The sequence below is a fragment of the Dendropsophus ebraccatus genome, chromosome 1, assembly GCF_027789765.1.
Source record: "Dendropsophus ebraccatus isolate aDenEbr1 chromosome 1, aDenEbr1.pat, whole genome shotgun sequence".
NCBI classification, from domain to species: domain Eukaryota; kingdom Metazoa; phylum Chordata; class Amphibia; order Anura; family Hylidae; genus Dendropsophus; species Dendropsophus ebraccatus.
The window spans coordinates 216,281,187-216,302,314 of record NC_091454.1 but is presented as its reverse complement, the minus strand read 5'-3'; the positions used below and the strand labels follow the sequence as shown (position 1 = coordinate 216,302,314).

Genomic DNA, 21,128 nt, shown 5'->3' with positions numbered 1-21,128 from the left:
CATGGCGGAAATTGGGATGACTGATTGGCTGATTGAAACCTTTTTTTTTTTTTATGTGATTTTACAATTTTTGACATTTTTACAAGAACATGTGTTGACAAATTGGTCCTTTTATAATAGTCCCAGTACTGTAGCTATTCCACCGCAAGACCAAGAACAAAGGGGGAGATTTATCAAAGATGGTGTAAAGTGAGACTGGCTCAGTTGCCCCTAGCAACCATTTAGATTCTAGGTTGCTAGGGGCAACTGAGCCAGTTTCACTTTACACCATGTTTGATAAATCTTCCCCTTAGTCTCTACTGAAACACAAGAGGGCGACTTCCATCCGTCATTCCAATATAGAAGAAATTACAAGTCTACATTCAGTAGGGAAGAAAGCCGTTTGATATATATATATATATATATATATATATATATATATATATATATATGTAAATCAGAAGAATATACATATATATATATATTTTTTTTAAACATTCACCCTTTTTTACGCTAGACAGACTATGTTTTGCATTTATTATGATTTTTTATTTTTCATCATTCATTTTTTTCACATCATCCTTATTTATGATATATTTATTAAATAGAGAATGTAGATATTCATTTTTTTACATTGTCTGTTACTATTGTATTCATGCATGTTTTTTTTCATTTTTCATTTTTTTATTCATTTTTTTTAATATTTTTAATATTTTGTTCTGTAACTTTAATTAGTTTATTATTCATTTTTATGTATATTATTATATTAATATATATATATATATATATATATATATATATATATTGTAATCCATATTTCTTATCATTATTATTTGTTCTGCAGGAAAGGGATTCAGATTGTATATATTTATATTATACACATATAACTTATTTGCATGATTAAACAAATTAATTATCACTATTGTAGCACTTTATGCACTATTATTTCGTTTATTCACATTCATTCAAATCATTTTTTTGTTTTAGTTTTATAGCACTTGCACTTTATTCCACTTCCCCTATCTGCATTATACTCTTTGCAGTACGTCTTTATGTCCACTAGATGGCACAAGTTATTTATCATTAAGAGATTCTCCCGATGTGGTGCGCATGCACGGAGAACAAAATGGTAGCTGTATATCCTCTTGTGGGTGGGATCTTTTATATAAATAGGATGGATCTGGTTAGTTATATATGCTCCTTGACAAAGGTGGACGCCGAAACACGTGGCTGCGGGGACTCTGCACAGGTAATGACAGTATAGATTGCATGTATATAGCATTAGGTATACTATTATTGTATTTGTTAGTAGATCTGCACTAGGCACTTTTATTTGGTAAGAACCTGCGCTGCTTTACGTACAATAGCTAGTATTTCTCAATAGGCAGCTATACTGTGTTTTTTGTACGTTGTTTATGGGTCAACCGCCGGTTATTTACATAGCTCTTCCCCTAAATCTCTGCTGTTACTTATTAAAGAGACTGCTGGGGTCAGGGTGGGGGAGCGCAGGCTAAAACCCTATATAACCCCCTCCATGTCTCCAGGATAGCACATACCCCAGGAAGCATCATGGGGTGCAGAGCTCTGTGTCTCATTCTACTATATGGACTCATTGGGACCTACGCACAGCCACAGTGAGTATAACCTGGACCCACATCTATAGTATACTGTATATATAAATCCACATATACACACCCTTGAGGGCCTCGAGTTGTCAGGGAGCTCCCTAATGGCTTCTCTCTTCCCTTTCGGCCTTGATTGATCTTTATACCCAATAAGGGGAGTTCTATTTATTAAGATTGGTGGGGCAAGAGGGAATTGCCAGGGATCACCCCGTAGGTTTGTTAGAAAAAAAAACCATGACTAGTTCCCGGCAAAAACAGCACCACCTCTGTCCTCAGGTTGTGTGTCGTATTACAATTCAGCTCCATTCACTTCAGTGGAACTAATCTGAAAACGCCCACACCCAAACCCCCGCACTCCGTGGGGATGATTGACAGGCAGAGAGATCTGTTAGTGGCTGTACACATTAGATATACACTAATCAGCGGCAGAATGGCGGCAGGACATGTGGCAGGTGCTATTATACAGCAAGGTCACATGGCCCACCTCTCCAATCACAGCAAGGCCCATACTGGGCAACACCAACAGTGATAAAATATATAGTCCAGGTGCGCTGATCACTAATTAGGGGCTGTTCTGCAAAGTCAGACACAGCTATAGGACGAGATTGGTATTATTTTTCTAATCTTTAAATTTTGTTTTGTGAGGACAGAAGAAGAACTAGGAATATTTTGGGCAGATATGAAATACTGATCTCTCTCTCCATGTGTTTCCTCCACTAGATGCACCCTGATAACCCCCAGCGTGCTGCGTGTGGACAGTGAAGAGACCATTGTAGTAGATGGACATGGCACTGCGTTTGATGCTGTCATCAGAATCCAAGACTTTCCCCGGAAGAAACTCACGTTGGTTATGGGCAGAGTCTCTGTGAACAACGGTAACCAGTTCTTTGGAAATGTGAAGTTGTCGGTAAGATTATTTTATTTATTGCACATTTACAAGAAGTAAACCCAGTCAACGTTAGCAACTGAGTCTGTGATTACTCACTACCACCTGTACAGCACTTCCACCGCAACCTTGGGACATCTCCCCTTTCTGTGGGTGGTGGGTCCTACCACTATTCGGGAGGGTTACTACACCACTCTGGCCACCTGTGACTACACTATCCCAAGGGACCCTGCAGCAACCCGACAGGACACCGACCACAGGGGAGAAGGGTACAACCGGCCTTACTCTTTAAAAGCAGGCGTGCCATCACACCTGTGTGCCCACCAGGCACTGGTGACGTGACAAAACCCTTAAGGTCTGTATCTCGGCTATCCACCACAGTAGTGGCGTCACACTTCCATCTAGCAAGTGACCAACCGTCCCACCGCTACAACATCCTCTGGGGGTTACCACATTTGTAGTCCCACAGACTTTGTCTAAGGGTATATGCACATGGAGTAATCCTCGCGGAAAACTCCATGCGAAATCTGCCGCTCGCTTCCCTGCACTCACACTTGAAATTCCACCCGTCACATAGACTCCATTATATGCTCGGGCGGATTCTGTTGTCTACCCAAAGAAATGACATGGCAATCCGCCCGAGCATATACTGGAGTCTATGGAGCTGGCGGAGAGGAAAGTGGGAGTGCGCGGGGACGAGTGGCGGATTCTACACAGAGTTTTCCACTAGAATTACTTTGTGTGCATATACGCCTGACTGTCACTCTGTTCAATGGGGATCCCAATGATCAGACCCGCACTGATCAGACACTTCTGGTTACGTTTTGATTATGAAAAAAAAAAAAAAGTCAACCACATTTAATTTGAAATAACAAACTCTAAGGGTGTGTTCACATTGAGGAATAGGCCAGGAATTTTAAGCCGAATCTGCACCTAATTTTACGCATATTCCGCTTGAAATTCCACCTGTAAAATATGTACAGAACAATATCCCATTGTGTTCAACGGGATTTCTGCTCTGTTGTCCACATGGCAGAATTTAACCGCGGAATGTTCCGCTGTGGATCTGCTTATCACCCAAAGAACTAACAAGAGGAATAGCTAGGAGAAAAAACAATAGGCGCTCCAATGGTGACACAAGACACAATCTGTCACAAGACAATAGAGTGGAAAAGAGAGTGAAAAATGTGCTCACCTGGTGATGTTGCGCTCAGAGCACAACATCTACAACAGCACAATGTACAGTAAGTGGTTCTCGATGCAGCTGCTCCGTATTCCTTTGGGCGAGGAGCCACCTATGCCACTGGGTACCATACTAGATTCACAAGCACTGAGGGAATTCCAACATGGACATCACTCACCGGAGACTTCAGGCGCAAGGAGACCAGGAAGAAAGTTGGTGTTGGTAAAATTAATTTATTTGTCTTTTAAGGGCAATGCGTTTCGAGGCAATAATGTCTCTTTGTCAAGCCAGAAGACGCCATATTAACATGACAAAAAGGCGTTATTGCCTCTAAGCACGTTGCCCTTACAAGACAAATAAATTAATTGTAGCGACGTTCTTCCTGGTCTCCTTGCGTCTGAAGTCTCCGGTGAGTGATGTCCATGTTGGAATTCCCTCAGCACTTGTGAATCTACTTAAGAATTGACATGTCAATTCCTTGGGTGGATTCTGCTAACAAAATCCCGTAGAAGTCATTGGGGCTTTGATTTACCGATTTCCACTCGAATTTCGCTTGAATTATGTGCCTATTCTCTGCCAATTCCACCAGAGATGAGAGAGTTATCCAGCGCTACAAAAACATGGCCACTTTCCCCCTACTGTTGTCTCCAGGTTGGGTGGGGTTTTGAAACTCAGTTCCATTGAAGTAAAAGAAGCTGAATTGCAAACCGCACCTGAACTGGAGACAACAGTAGGGGGGAAAAGTGGCCGTGTTTTTGTAGCACTGAACAACCCCTTTAAGCAGAAAACTTTCCTCTTCAATTCCTCTTCCTATTCCTCAGTGTGAACATACCCTTACATTCCTTTTCCTGTCTCTGCTGATCAGGGGCGTAGCTAATGACTCCTGGGCCCTGGTGCGAAAGGTCAACTTGCCCCCCCCCTTCCTCGACCAAGTGATGCTATTGGTGTGTATATATATATATATATATATATACACCAAGACAGATATTACCAATAACACCAGCATATAAGGAAGATAGTAAGAGAAATATTATCACCATACATATTACCGCCATATTGTTACTGACCAAATCCTGTATACTAAGACCAATAAAACACAGTACCAGATAACAAGTAACAAATAATTCCACCACATACAGACTAACACCACCGCTGCTACTGACTAATACCACCACATACTGACTAACACCGCCACATACTGACTAACACCAACGTTGCTACTAACACCACCACATACTGACTAACACCACCGCTGCTACTGACTATTACCACCACCTACTAACACCACCGTTGCTACTGAATAACATCCAATGTACACGTATCATCGCATCCAGTCATATAGAGGTGGACGCAGCTCCACACAGGTTGTATACACCATATACATTACAGTGCAGTTATATCCGGTGACTCACAGGGGACGTCTTCTCTGATCGGAGTTCTTCCCTTTTCATCTTCTTCTCCATCCGTCCTGGGCCATCATGAACTTCTCCGAGCCACGAATCCACAGAATCTGCCAGACAGACATATTAGTCTCCTCACACTGACACCATTGTCATCTCTCTACAAACTGCACATCTGTATTGGCCCCTTTATGCCCTCATTTAGTGGGTAGGCTGACTCTATGTGACCCCCTTATAGTTTATGCCCTATATGTAGCCTCCTTATAGATGGTCCCCCTCTGTGTATCCCCCCTTATAGTATATGCCTCCTACTATGTAGCCTCCTTATAGATGCCCCCTCAGTGTATACCCTCTTATAGATGGCCCCCTCTCCCCCTATGTTGCCCCCCTTATAGATTGCCCCCTCTCCCCCCCCTTATAGATGCCCCACTTATAGATGGCCCCTTACCCCCCTTATATATGCCTCCCTTAAAGATGGCCCCTTCCCCCCCCCTTATATATATTGCCCCCCTATAGATAGCCCCCTCTCCTATAGATGGCCCCTTCCCCCCCCCCTTATAGATGCCCCCCTCTGCTATAGATGGCCCTTCCCCCCCCTTATAGATGGCCCCCTCCTTATAGATGGCCCACTCTCCCCCCTCCTTATAGATGGTCCCCTTCTTCCCCCCTTATAGATGATCCCCCTCTTCCCCCCCTTATAGATGGTCCCCCTCCCCCCCTTATAGATGATCCCCCTCTCCCCCCCTATAGATGGTCCCCTCTCCCCCCCTATAGATGGTCCCCTTCCCCCCATAGATGGCCCCCTCCCCCCCTTATAGATGGTCCCCTCTCCCCCCTATAGATAGTCCCCTCCCCCCCTTTAGATGGCCCCCCTCCCCCCCCCTTATAGATGGTCCCCTCTCTTGCCCCCCTTTATAGATGGCCACCTCCCCCCCCCTTATAGATGATCCCCCTCTCCCCCCCTATAGATGGTCCCCCTCCCCCCCTATAGATGGTCCCCTTCTTCCCCCCTTATAGATGATCCCCCTCTTCCCCCCCTTATAGATGGTCCCCCTCCCCCCCCTTATAGATGATCCCCCTCTCCCCCCCTATAGATGGCCCTCTCCCCCCCTATAGATGGTCCCCTCCCCCCCTATAGATGGTCCCCTCCCTCCCTTTAGATGGCCCCCTCCTCCCCCCTTATAGATGGTCCCCTCTCTTGCCCCCCTTATAGATGGTCCCCTATCTTGCCCCCCTTTATAGATGGCCACCTGCCCCCCCCTTTATAAATGTCCCCCTTTCTCCCTCCCTCCTATAGATAGCCCCCTATTTCCTTTATGAAAACAAATAAAAAAAGAAACACACACAACTCACCTAACAATGCGCTCCCCCGGCGATCTTCTTCTTCAGCCTCCGTCTGCCCCGGATCATGCGCTGCTGCCGGGGGTGTCGCGTCCTATCCCCGGCAGCGTGCGCATCATAGAGTTCCCTGTGCTGGGACCTCCAGCACAGGGAGCGTCTCTAATGTGCGCTCCCTGTGCCGGAGGTAACAAGCACACAGGGAACTCTATGATGCGCACGCTGCCGGGGATAGGACTCGACACCCCCGGCAGCAGCGCATGATCCGGGGCAGACGGAGGCGGACTCTTGTGACCGCAAGCAACACAATGTGATTGATGAGGGGGGGCCTCAGGGGCCCTGCGGGCGCCCCCTTGTGGCGGGCCGGGTCGCAGCGGCGACCGCGGTAGTTACGCCACTGCTGCTGATCACCATGTTGATGTCTTTGTTTTCTTCAGATCCACTCAATGGAATTGGAAAAAGACCCCGATAAGAAGCAGTATGTGACTGTCTCTGTAACGTCTCCTGTCTGTAATCTGGAGAAAGTTGTCCTGTTGTCCTATCATAGCGGATACATCCTCATACAGACCGACAAACCCATCTACACCCCAGGATCTACAGGTACTGCGACATTATTAGGATAGTGAGGAAAAGCAGAGAATATAAATGTCCTATCTATCTATCTATCTATCTATCTATCTATCTATCTATCTATCTATCTCCTATCTATCTATCTATCTATCTATCTATCTATCTCCTATCTATCTATCTATCTATCTATCTATCTATCTATCTATCTATCTATCTATCTATCTATCTCCTATCTATCTATCTATCTATCTATCTCCTATCTATCTATCTATCTATCTATCTCCTATCTATCTATCTATCTATCTATCTATCTATCATCTATCTATCTCCTATCTATCTATCTATCTATCTATCTATCTATCTATCTATCTCCTATCTATCTATCTATCTATCTATCTATCTATCTCCTATCTATCTATCTATCTATCTATTTATCTATCTATCTCCTATCTATCTATCTATCTATCTATCTATCTATCTATCTATCTATCTCCTATCTATCTATCTATCTATCTATCTATCTATCTATCTCCTATCTATCTATCTCCTATCTATCTATCTATCTATCTATCTATCTATCTATCTATCTATCTATCTATCTATCTATCTCCTATCTATCTATCTCCTATCTATCTATCTATCTCCTATCTATCTATCTCCTATCTATCTATCTATCTATCTATCTATCTATCTATCTATCTATCTATCTATCGCAATATAAGCAGCACCGATAGTAGAACTGAAGGCGGGTGCCAGCAGCCAAGTCCCAGACCAAGGACCAAAGTCAGCTATTGGAAAAATACTCTGCAGCACTCGAACGTATGTGAAAAAACGTGAGGAAATTTATTCCATAAGATAGCAATTCACAGCAAACAAGGTGAAAAAAACCACGATGTTTCGGCGTACCTTACGCTATTTTCAAGTGCCATAAGGATGGGCACGCCCACTAGACATGACACAACAGTAATTTCGACCTTTGAACTGTCCACACCCCTCAGTGTAAGCTGTTTACCTGTGCCCCGCAGTATAACAAACAAAATAGCAGAACACATAAGAAATCAACAATACTTAAACCCAGTTTAACCCCTTAAAGAACGCATGACGGGTATACCCGTCATGCTGCTGTTAAGAGTAAGCAGAGAGGGCTCCCTGCAAAAGCCCTCTCTGCAGCCCGTGGTCCCCGGTTGCTATGTATAGCTGGGGACCTCGGGTAATAGCCGGTGCGGCCAATCGCCGCTGCTGGCTAATTAGATATTTAAACGCAGCTGTTAAAGCTGACAGCTGCATTTAAATAGTAGCTGTGCCCCCGCTCCCTGGTGTCTAGTGGGGGGATCTCCCCCCCCCCCCCCCCCCCCCCGTGATGCGATTGCACGAAGGGGAGATCCCTTGTACTGAGCCGGCTGGGGCTCAGAGTCGGGCACTCCATGTACCTGGTCTGCTGCAGACCAGTATAATAAAGCAATGATCTGATGGATCATTGCTCTATTATATACACAGCATTGATCTCAATGGGGATCGGATCAGTGCTGTGTATATAGAAGTCCCTTAGGGGGATCAGTGCCGTGTATATAGAAGTCCCCCAGGGAACTTCTAATTAATGTCTGCGAAAAAAAGAAAGTGTTTTTATTAATTAAAAAATCCCCTCCTCTAATAAAAGTTTGAATCATCCCCCTTTTCCCATTTTATAAATAAAAATAAATAAATTAACATATTTGGTATCACCGCGTGCGTAATCACCCGAACTATTAAATTATCACATTCCTGATCTCGCACGGTAAACAACATAAGCGCAAAAACCCGCCAAAGTGCAACTCCCGAATTTTTTTTTTATAAAAAATAATAAAAAATTTGCATATACACTAACAAGGTGACAAAAGAAAGAACAGATTGTGGCTCAAAAAATGACACCTCACACAGCCCCATAGACCAAACAATAAAAGCGCTATAAGGATGGGAATAGAGCAATTTTAAACCCATTTTTTTAAAAGGTTTTAATTTTTTAAAAGCCACCAAATAATATAAAAGTTATAGAAGTTACATATAATTGTAATCGTACTGACTTGAGGAACTTGAGGATAACATGTCAGCTTTACCATAGGGTGAACGCCGTAAACACGAAACCCCTCGAAATAAAAGGAATTGCACCTTTTGTTTCCAATGTCACTGCACATATAATTTGTTTCTGGTTTTGCAGCATATTTTATAGAAAAATTAAGTCTGTAATTGCAAAGTATAATTACTGTTGCAAAAAATAAGGGCTCATGTGGGTCTGTAGTGGAAAATATGCAAGCGCAGTGGCCTTTTAAACACGAGGAGGAAAAAACGAAAGCACAAAAATGAAATTTCTTAGCCACACGACAACAGTAATCTAGGATACGGGTAACAGGACACTGCGTATAAGTGTGAGTGACACTAAGGAGACCTGGTGGTTTATAATGAGAAGGTGGAATTTCCTGACAGTGACTGGGATGGTGGTTGGGATCACTATTGGGGAACTGATGGTTTTGGCACAGAGGCATGGAGCTGTATACAATGTGAACCCTTTATACCTAAATATTTTTTCTTTTTTTTTTCTTTTATATTAAGTTGTTTACAGAATTTTTACCATGACCCCAAATCTAAAACCAGCAAGCAAGCCGGTGATGATTGATTTCCTGGTAAGACTTTGTTCTTCTCCTATATAAGTTGATATTAGTCAGTAAGAAGATCGCATTAGTTCAATCAGAAATTAAAGTGACTGTACTCACAATCTGCCCCACTCCTCCAGCCGCTTGTACCGTCAGATAGCTGATTTTAATCCAAGATCTGTCCTGGGGTCCGTTGGGCAAATGATGAGGTTATTGTCTCCTCCCCACCCTCCTCATCATTAGGAATGCTCCCAAGCAGTATTTCTCCTATTCATCACTTGTCTTAACACTGCACATGGGCCTTAATGATCCAAGACATGTGCAGTGTTCAGACAGGTGATGATTAGGAGAAATCCTGCCCTGGGGCATTCCCAATGATAAAGAAGTGGGGAGGAGGGAGGGATAGGCATCGCAGGTCTAGGGCACAGACACTCTAGGCCACACCAATTTGACACAGGGCTAGAAGTTTAAAAGCACAAATGTTGCTCATGGTGCTTAAATGTTGGCCAAAGAACACTAACATTCAGTCATCTACTTTCATTATTTCTTGGCCTTAAAGGAGAAGTCCGGTGAAAACTTTTATTAAAGTATTGTATTGCCCCCCAAAAGTTATACAAATCACCAATATACATTTATTATGGGAAATCCTTATAAAGTGCTTTTTCCCTGCACTTACTACTGCATCAAGACTTTACTTCTTCGATAAACATGGGGGTGTCACTTCCTGGATAACATGGTGATGTCACTTCCTGGATAACATGGTGATGTCACAACCCAACTCCCAGAGCTGTGCGGCTGTGGCTGCTGGAGAGGATGATGGCAGAGGGGCACTGAGGGACACAGGGCACTGGGGGGACACTGAGCATCCCCCTGCCATCATCCTATACAACAGCCACAGCCCGCACGGCTCTGGGAGTCGGGTCGTGACATCACCATGTTATCCAGGAAGTGACATCACCATGTTATCCAGGAAGTGATATCACCGTGTTATCCAGGAAGTGACATCACAGTGTTATCCAGGAAGTGACATCACCATGTTATCCTGGAAGTGAAGCCTTGATGCAGTAGTAAGTGCAGGGAAAAAAGCACTTTATAAGCATTTCCCGTAATAAGTGTATATTGGTGATTTGTATAACTTTTAATTAAAAAAATTCACTTTTCCTTATATTATGCAATAAGCTGATGAGTTGTTTTTTTTTTTTTTTTACTAATTGCCATCAATGATCATTAATTTGGCCATTAATGTGCCCTATACAATAACTATTAACTACCCCCCTACTAGATCCCTAAGCTCCATCATTACCTGGTTACTTATGATACTTGATTTTTCTCACAGAGTCCGGATAATATATATATGGTGAAAAGAACTGTACACCACAGCAAAACCGGAATCATTTCCTTATCTCATAGACTGCCCGATCTTGTAAGGTGAGTGGGGGGAGGCAGCCCCAGGAATCATATATTTATCATGGGAAGGATGAGGACTAGGATAATTCCTGGCTTTCTACCCTCTATTTTGCAGTTTGGGACTATGGACCATATCAGTAAGGTTTGAGGACAACTTGATACATAATTACACCACACAATTTGAAGTGAAGGAATACGGTAAGAACTGTCAACTTATCACCTGATCCTCTGTGTTATCGTTTTCTGTACTCTGATCTGTGCACATGGTTTTTTATTTTGGTCAGTTCCTTGAAGTTAGTTCTTCTCAAAATAAACCACTGGTTTCCACTGCAGCAAGCACAAGCGGGGATCTGTGATCTGTGATCTGCAGAGAGTCCAGCAGCAAGGGTTCAGTTCCCCTGCAGTGCCCCCGCAGGGGGATATAAGTATTTCACAAAGTAAAATGACTTGGCTGTCCATGTAATGCTGCACCCTGTCCTCGAGGGATTCTCTTGGTAGCTGCTCTTCACCAGTTGATAAAAGCCACAACTCAGAAATTATAAGGAAAAATGGTGTGTTTTCAAGACCCAAAGGAAACTTCTTAAGCTGTGAACATGTGTATCCATAGGGGACTATAGGTCATTGTTCCTTGTGGAGTGAAGGCAAGTGGACACTTATAAACCCTTCATGTTCCACTGGAACTCTGGGAAGAAACGCATGCACAGTATTTCTCTGGTGCCACCATTTTTAGGAAGCTTCCCTTCAAGTCAAAGCACGGCTCCTCTGAGGAGCCAAGAACACAATGAATGGATATTTCATGAGCCAAGCCGGAATCTATCTATAGTAATCTAAGTCACTATCTACAGTATAGACAGCTGTTTGAATAAAATTAACTTAATAAACTATCTGTTGTCATAACCATACATATTGTAATGACTGGAGTCATGGATCCACTGGACCGTCACCAGCAATGGCATAAACCGCACCAGGGAGCGGAGTCTAAGGGGCCGCTGGTTTTCAGCAGAGCGGGATGGGCTTGCTGCGGCAGGCGACCCCCAGGTCGCTAACCCTGGCTTGGTTGCTAGTGACAGCGGACGAGGTGAAGCAGGAGCAGTAGGCAAGCAGGCAGAGGGCAGGTGAACGTGAGGGCAGGTGAACAGACAACACACAATAAATTATTACAATCACTCGGCATTGCCTCATAATTAGAAATGAGTGATCCAAACTTCCCGACCTGAGATTCGTTACGAAGTTTGCAAAAGGTTGGGTTTGCAACGAAGCCGGATTAAAAAAAAAAACTTTGTAGATATGGCGGCCGCACATGTCACAGTACAGTGTAAGGGTGGGTGCAAGGGATTAAACATAATCTCTTGCAGCTGGCCAGTCGGCTTGTGTAGAGTGAACAGAAAACACATGCACAGTATTTAGGGAGAGAGAGAAAGAGGGGGAGAGAAATGGGAGAGTCGGAGAGAGAGATGGGTGAGTCATGGGCAAGAAACGTTAGAGTTGTGTGAGAGAAACGGGAGAGTTGGGGAGAGAAACAGGAAAGTCGGGGAGAAAACGGGAGAGTCGGGGAGAGAAATAAAGAGATGTCCAAAGACTGAGTGTAGGGCCTAAGCCTTCAAACCAAGAAAGACTAAAGAGAACAAGGAGAACAAGGAGGAGAGTGCCACAAGCTGTGGGTAATCTATGCCATACTGGAAATTCTGGGAAGAATAGTATGCAAAATATCTACATTCTACAGACCGGTAACTTTCCCTTTGGGGAGATACAGTATTCTAGCTTGGCCTGTTAAATCTCTGGTCATGTTCTAAGACATCTTAAACATATTTGCACTGAACAGCACACCATAATGTATCAATCTGCTTGTGAGAGAAGTGAACCTGAAAGCTACACTGTGATTGAAGTAGGTAAGGAAGGCCCATTTGTGTCTCATGTAGATTGATACATCTGGGCCCTTGTGGTTAGATGAGGTACTGCAGGACTGGTCACTTTTACAGAGTTTCATAGTACTGATAACTATCGTTTTACGTTTTATTTCAGCTCTACCAAGCTTTGAGATAAAAATATCTACACCAAAGAAATTCTTCTACATTAAGGATGAAGAACTAAGGGTGGACATAGAGGCGCGGTGAGTAGAAGCGTTTGGCCACAATGAGTTTACATGAGTTCTAGAAATATTTATGGGGCGCACAAATAGTCTCGAGTTGCATCCTTCTTCAGGAAACTGCATCATAGTCCTGACTAAATGGTGTACCACACCCTCTAAACTAAACAAAATGAATAATCCTACCCAAGTAATTCCTGGAGATACAGCCATGGTACTGGAATCTACCACACTGTCCCATTAGTCATACCTTCTAGTCTGAAGTAATTGAAATTATAAAAGGAAAAGTCAACAACCAAAACCTTTTCCCTGAGATATACTTGCTTCTCCTACTTGAGTCATTTGACTCATTGACCCTGACCCTCTACAGACCACTTTTAGCTATAGGCAGGCTACTCTTGGCTTCATCTGGGAAGACTACCTCCAAACATTTCATCCAATCTTGGATTGGTAAAATAGATCGGATATTTAAATGACAGAAAATTGGTTATTGGGAACCTAGATCTCACCAGTTCCTAACAATTTGGAATCCATTGGCAAAATCTAGGAAATTGTATAAGGAAAAAGTCCCATGAATAATCAAGTGTCCACTTCTTATCCTCCTCTTCGACAAGGACCTGAACTGAAGAAACAACCTGGGGACAGGGGTGGCTGTGATTTTGTAAGAAAGTAGCTTTTGCTAATCCTGGATAACCCCTTTAAAGGAGAAGTCCGGCGTTTGCTAAAAGCTGGCAGGGAGAGGGGGAAAATGGATTACAAGTAGGCACTTACCGCTTCCCGTGCCAGCGGCCACAAGACCTCATTTTCCCCCCAAGTTGTGATGACTGCACGACTCAGGGCAGAGGTAAGTGCCTACTTTTAATCCATTCCCCCCCCCTATCCCTGCAGGCTGCTGGCTTTTAGCAGACACCGGACTTCTCCTTTAAGCACTTTAATATCTCTAGAGAAAATGAGCAGAGACTTATCACATTGATACCAGCGCGTTCACTTCTATGTTCTCATGTTGTATTCTCTACGGCCTGTAATGCGTTAATCTTTATTGTAAATATATTTGAAAAGAATAACACTTTGGAAGTTTTTTTTTGGGACCCGTAACATCTAGTAAGGTGACTGGTAGTAACATGCCGTAATATTTTATCCCATCAGGTATCTCAACGGCAAACCTGTCACTGGCAAGGCCTTTGTGCTCTTTGGAGTCAAGAGAGACAACAAGAAGAAAAGTCTAACAGATACCCTGAGGAGAGTAGAGGTAATGATGTAGTGAGCATGTGGGGATGTGGTGTAATGAGGGCTAACAGTAGTGTGATATCATGTGGCAGGGTAGCAATGATCGCCTCCCCTGTGTACCACACACACACTCAGGGTGAATGATTTCTGACATTAAAATTCCTTGAAACAACCCCAAGTTTCACTGATCAGTTCTTGTACAAAATCCAGTACACACACAGTCCCATAAAGCACAAGGTAGATACAGTTCATATGCTTGAGAGTAGGATTCGTAACCTGGATGTTATGGGAAACAACTCTACTTAAATGGATACAAGTCCTATTACACTATACTATACTGACGAGGATCTTCAGAGTTTGGCTTGCTGTCATTCTTAAGAGAAGAATTGTACTCACAGGACAATTCTTCATATCTATCACATTATTAGAGGGATGTATGCAGAAGCACGATCACCAACCGTGGAAGTTGATTAGCACCGTCTCCAACTGGAGGCCTAATAGAGGAAGGCAATGCCAGGGAGCCCTTAAGCAGTTTCTCCAACCCTGGTCTACATGGAAAAAAAAGAACATAGTTGGATCTTTGCAGTGTTGACTAGAACAATGGTGACTTGCTACACATGCTCTGGAAAGTGCTGGAGTCTACTTAGAGGCTCTCAAAGGCATCATACTGGAATCTGCATGTAACATGTTCTTCTTGCAAACACTTCAAGGAATTCTGGATCTTGAAGTAGGCCTCAGCAGACTTGGTGGTGTTGGGGGTTTCAGAGCTGGGGCAGACACATGAAGCAATGCTATATACTTCTCCAGCATGTTTATATATTTACCTGGTGTCATAGTACTCCTTTAACAAGTTGGCTGTCCTTGCATAGACAATGTTGACTTTCTGCGGTTTTCGACTCTTTTCTAGATCTCGGATGGTAAAGGTTTTGCTGTTATGATAAGACGAGACTTAATGGAATATTTTAGAAATGAGAGAGAAATGTTAGAACGGAGAATATTTGTGTCTGTTACCGTCATTACTGAGTCAGGTAAGAGAGATACAGCATACAGTATATCACTGCCATTTCTACAGACGATATCCAGTGAAGTTCCTGTAACATGATCTCAATAGGACTTTATATGGATTGGGTTATCAGACCTTCTAGATATGTTATATAACAGACATGTCACTATACTAATTCTCTAATCATAGGTGGAAGGCAAGTCATGGTAAACACCTTGTACCTGTTGGTCTTTTTCTATTTTTTTTTTGTCCATGATGTAGGATCCAAGTACAGATCCTGTTTCATATGGTTACTGGTTGTCATATGGTTACAATTCTGTGACAGAGTCTTACTAAATTAAAGGGGTTATCCAGTATAACTAGACTCACCAGTGACTGCGCTATGTTGTCTGTTCCACTTCTGTGCTCCACTCTTGTCCTGCGTATGCTCGTGTCTTCCGGCATCTTCTTCCTCCTTCCGCTGCAGTGACACCTCTGGCCACTAGGGTGCCCAGGCAGCCAGTAGCTCTGGATTTACAGAAGCAGCTTGTCTCCACCTGCTACTGCCATCTGCCAATCCACAGTCACCTGTATCTATTAATCCCAGCCCTGCCTGCCATTTTCTTGCCTGAGCGTTGGAGTCTAGCGCTGCAAGCGAACGTATCTGTCTGCTGTTTATGCTGTATCCCTGAGTACCCGCACTTGTTCTTCGGATTGCAATTTCTGCCTGACTCTCGTCTGTACTGCCTGCCTCTCCTGTTGTTGACTAGGATTACCTGACCTAACCCTAAAACCGCCCTCCCTGATCCTTCGCCTGTTTGACTACGATATCTGTCTCATCCCCGGACTGTCCTGCTGATGACCTGGCTTTCTGATCACATATAGTCGGCCTGTTCCCCAGTTTCTTGCACTAGGATCACACTTTTGGAGCAACCTGGGGCCCTCTAGCAGCAGAAGTCCAGTTTCCACATTGTGGAGCAGGCTGATGGGTGAAGACCTAGTGGGTGAGACCAATCCGGTTGAGTAGCAAAGCGGGTCCACACTCCCTATCTTTTACATCCAGGCTTAGAAAAACATGGCCACTTTCTTCCAGAAATTGTATAACTCCTGTCTCCAACTTTGTGGTTTTGTAACTCAGTTCCATTGAAGTGAATAGGCGTAACTGCAAAACCCCACCCAAATGGGAAACAAGAGCCATGCTGTTTCTAGAATAAAGCGCATAGCATCTTTAACTATGTATAGCCATTCTCTATATAATTTATGCCATACGTAACACAGTTGTGAATACGTTTACACATGTAGAAACTCTAGCAAAGTGTCCATTCCTGGTGATCTCTCTGGTCCTGGGAGGATTAAAAAGAAAGGATAAGTATTACAAGGGCCTCCTTGCTTTTTCCTGGTACCTACAAGGGCTTTAGGCTGGGACCACTACTTTGTTGCTGTAATATTAGAATTACAAAAAGAGAAAACATTATTTAGCTATTGGTCATCATCTCCAGGTGTGGTTTCACCCACATCAGATGATGGCGGCTGACAGCCATCCACTCTCGTCTGCAGAGGGAGGAAACTCCTTCCAATCAACCCCTTTAAGCACCCTAGAACCACCTAAGTGCATAAATGTTCTTCACCATGAACAACTGATGAGAAAGTTATTATAAGCCACTTACAAGTTCTTAACCATGACTTAGGGTCCTATTCCACCAGACGAGCAGGACTCGATCAACGACGTAAACGAGCACCGATCTGCTCGTTTAATGGGCCTATTCCAAGGCCCCGATGATCGTGAAACAAGGGCTGCAGGGACATCGTTACCGATGTCCTTGCAGCCCTTGTTTCAGACATTAACTGTCCAGGCTGCAGGTCTTCTTCTCCCGGTCCCCCGCGGCAGCATCGGCTTCGGAGCCAGACAGTCTGAACTGACAGACCGCTAAGCGGCTTAGCGGTCTGTCAGTTCAGACAGCCCTGCTCCGAAGCCGATGCTGCCGCGTGGGATCGGGAGAAAAAGACCTGCAGCCCAGACAGTTAATGTATGGTTCTGCTGAAATCGTTGCGCACCGCTATTCAACCGTTGCGATGCGCTGGAGGAGAACAACGATTTTAGGTCTGAATCTAAATGAACGATCAGCCGATGACACAATCATCGGCTGATCGTTCTCTCTATTCCACGGAGCGAAAATCGGCCGAATCGGCCGATTATTGCTCCTGTGGAATAGGCCCCTTACACTCATATACATGTATAGATAAACTGTACGGCCTTTTCCCCACCAGGCAGTGATATGGTGGAATCGGTGCTGGATGATATTCCTATTGTGACTTCTCCATATAAAATTCTCTTCACAAAAATATCCAAGTTTTTCAAGCCTGGAATGCCGTTCGATCTGATGGTAAGTGCTCTGATTTTATATTAGATTGTATTTTATATTGTGTTTTTTATCATCCTCTTCTATTATTATATAGCTCGTTAAATCTGGCTCCAAATCTTCCAATTAAAAAAAAAAAAAAAAAAAAAAGATTGGGTAAATAAATAAAAATATAAACCTTGAAGCCTACTCTGTGCATTCATATATTTTGATATATATTGCTGGGGTTGCAGAAAAAATAAGCAGCATATTCTCACTTGCCATGCTGCCCCGTAGGTCCTCCTGTCACGCCTTTGGGTCCCCTATATGTCTGCTGTATGTGAGACAGACTCATTTCAGCAGTGACAACCCGCTTAGCCAATCACTGACTAGATTTCTAGCGTCCTAGAGAGGATAGGAAATCGCCACACTGTGGGCTGGCCGGCTCTGGGGCTGGACAGTGCTCCGGGGCAGGCCAGTGCTTGGTAATAGATCGGCACTGTGCATGGGAACTGGGCGGTGGTCCAAAAAAAAAGTGAGCGGTGATGCCACCCTTATCCCCACACCGGCACCAATCTATTAAGGTATAATACCCAAAGTAATGTACCTGATGGACCTCTATTAGAGAGAAGATTGTTGGCAGGAAAAGCCCCCCTGGCCCATCTAGTCCACCCTTACATAATACTCTTTCTTATTATGTTAGGATAGATATACAGGTATGGTTATCCCAGACATGTTTACATTCAGTTATTGTAGATTTAACAACCACATCTGCTGGAAGTTTGATCCAAGCATCTACTACTCTATCTGTAAAGTAATATTTTATCACGTTGTTTCTGATCTTTCCCAGAATCACCTCAGATTGTGGTCCCTTGTTCTTTTGTTCAATTTCTCCCTCCTGAACCTTGTTTAGTCCTGTAACATATTTAAAGCTTTTATGTCGCCCCTTTCCCTTCTTCCTCCTGTAACATATATAAAGGTTTCCATCATGTCCTCCCTTTCCCTTCTTCCTCCTGTAACATATATAAAGGCTTCCATCATGTCCTCCCTTTCCCTTCTTCCTCCTGTAACATATATATAGGTTTCCATCATGTCCTCTCTTTCCCTTCTTCCTCCTGTAACATATATAAAGGTTTCCCTTATGTCCTCCCTTTCCCTTCTTCCTCCTGTAACATATATAAAGGTTTCCATCATGTCCTCTCTTTCCCTTCTTCCTCCTGTCACATATATAAAGGTTTCCATCATGTCCTCCCTTTCCCTTCTTCCTCCTGTAACATATATAAAATTTTCCATCATGTCCCCCCTTTCCCTTCTTCCTCCTGTAACATTTATAAAGGTTTCCATCATGTCCCCCTTTCCCTTCTTCCTCCTGTAACATATATAAAGGTTTCCATCATATCCCTCCTTTCCCTTCTTCCTCCTGTAACATATATAAAGGTTTCCATCTTGTCGCCCTTTCCCTTCTTCCTCCTGTAACATATATAAAGGTTTCCATCTTGTCGCCCTTTCCCTTCTTCCTCCTGTAACATGTATAAAGGTTTCCATCTTGTCCTCCCTTTCCCTTCTTCCTCCTGTTACATATATAAAGGTTTCCATCATGTCCCCCCTTTCCCTTCTTCCTCCTGTAACATGTATAAAGGTTTCCATCATGTCCTCCCTTTCCCTTCTTCCTCCTGTAACATGTATAAAGGTTTCCATCCAGTCCTCCCTTTCCCTTCTTCCTCCTGTACCATATATAAAGGTTTCCATCTTGTCGCCCTTTCCCTTCTTCCTCCTGTAACATGTATAAAGGTTTCCATCATGTCCCCCTTTCCCTTCTTCCTCCTGTAACATGTATAAAGGTTTCCATCCAGTCCTCCGTTTCCCTTCTTCCTCCTGTAACATATATAAAGGTTTCCATCATGTCCTCCCTTCCCCTTCTTCCTCCTGTACCATATATAAAGGTTTCCATCTTGTCGCCCTTTCCCTTCTTCCTCCTGTAACATGTATAAAGGTTTCCATCATGTCCCTCCTTTCCCTTCTTCCTCCTGTAACATATATAAAGGTTTCCATCATGTCCCCCCTTTCCCTTCTTCCTCCTGTAACATGTATAAAGGTTTCCATCATGTCCTCCTTTTCCCTTCTTCCTCCTGTAACATGTATAAAGGTTTCCATCCAGTCCTCCGTTTCCCTTCTTCCTCCTGTAACATATATAAAGGTTTCCATCATGTCCTCCCTTTCCCTTCTTCCTCCTGTAACATATATAAAGGTTTCCATCATGTCCTCCCTTTCCCTTCTTCCTCCTGTAACATGTATAAAGGTTTCCATCCAGTCCTCCGTTTCCCTTCTTCCTCCTGTAACATATATAAAGGTTTCCATCATGTCCTCCCTTTCCCTTCTTCCTCCTGTAACAAGTATAAAGGTTTCCATCATGTCCCCCTTGCTTTTCTTCCTCCTGTAACATATATTTTCTACTTGTACGCCAGTCTTGATAAATGTCACCTATATTTTCAGTTTCAGTGACATTTTTATGGTGATTGGTTCCCTTTATGTAACTTTGACCATTGTTTCTCCAACATTCGAGAGAGTAAAGCATATCTGTAAACTTAGTTTTTATTGATTTTAGGTGTTGGTCACTTATCCAGATGGGAGTCCGGCTCATCGCGTCCCTGTTCTAGCAGAACCTGGAAATGCTAGAAGAGCAACTCAAGAAGATGGAACCGTTCAGTTGGCCGTGAATACCCCCTCAGGCATAAGCCAGCTGCAGATAACAGTAATACTTCTGTTCTTTTAAATGTCAGTCTTCAGAGTAGACTAATAAAGCTAAGAATGGGAGATAAATGGGTGTGTAGGGTTGACGTTGGTGATATAGGATCCATTCAAGCCTATGTTCGGGAGGGTTTTCATGGCCAATGTGGCATTAGACATTATCATACATCAGGAGCCCACCATAGAGGCTCTTTAGATACTCTATAGAACTGATTTGTCATGGAATTATGAATAGTGCAGACATTGCATGAACCATAACTGTCTACTATGACTATTGTATATTAGCATATTAGTACTATATTACTTCCACCATCTACAGTAAATGTTGTATCTCTTCCTCTTTTCTTCTAGGTGTCTACACAAGATGCTAAAATAACCAAGGACCAACAAGCTTCTGCCACCATGGTGGCCTCCGCATACAGACCCATTGGGGGCAATTACTTACATCTCAGTGTTACAGGAGGAGAAGTGAGACCAGGAGACAGTGCATTTATCAACTTCATTGTCCGGAACAGTCACCCCGCTGTCGCAAACCAGATTAATCAATTCAACTATGTGGTAACTGGACTTAGTTCCTTTTAATTATATGGATTTATAATATTAGGAATGGTCTATAAAGTACAGGCACATGATCAGATGACATTATGGGATTAGATTTAAAGGGTTTATCCAGCATTAGAAAAACATGGCCACTTTCTTCCAGAGGCAGCACCACTCTTGTTTCCAGTTCA

At 43.4% G+C, this 21,128-nt stretch overlaps 1 protein-coding gene across 1 annotated transcript in view; it reads left to right on the top strand.

Moving 5' to 3' along the window:
- The first annotated feature begins 2,370 nt into the window (after window positions 1-2,370).
- Window positions 2,371-21,128, top strand: part of LOC138769640 (complement C3-like) — a 71,088-nt gene continuing 52,330 nt past the window's right edge. The window contains exons 1-11 of the mRNA XM_069948242.1: window positions 2,371-2,511; window positions 6,849-7,011; window positions 9,568-9,638; window positions 10,945-11,036; window positions 11,131-11,213; window positions 13,038-13,125; window positions 14,248-14,350; window positions 15,236-15,356; window positions 17,579-17,694; window positions 20,255-20,401; window positions 20,749-20,955. Of these exons, the coding sequence (XP_069804343.1) occupies window positions 2,455-2,511; window positions 6,849-7,011; window positions 9,568-9,638; window positions 10,945-11,036; window positions 11,131-11,213; window positions 13,038-13,125; window positions 14,248-14,350; window positions 15,236-15,356; window positions 17,579-17,694; window positions 20,255-20,401; window positions 20,749-20,955 (1,248 nt within the window). The 5' untranslated portion in view covers window positions 2,371-2,454. The remainder of the gene's footprint in view (window positions 2,512-6,848; window positions 7,012-9,567; window positions 9,639-10,944; window positions 11,037-11,130; window positions 11,214-13,037; window positions 13,126-14,247; window positions 14,351-15,235; window positions 15,357-17,578; window positions 17,695-20,254; window positions 20,402-20,748; window positions 20,956-21,128) is intronic.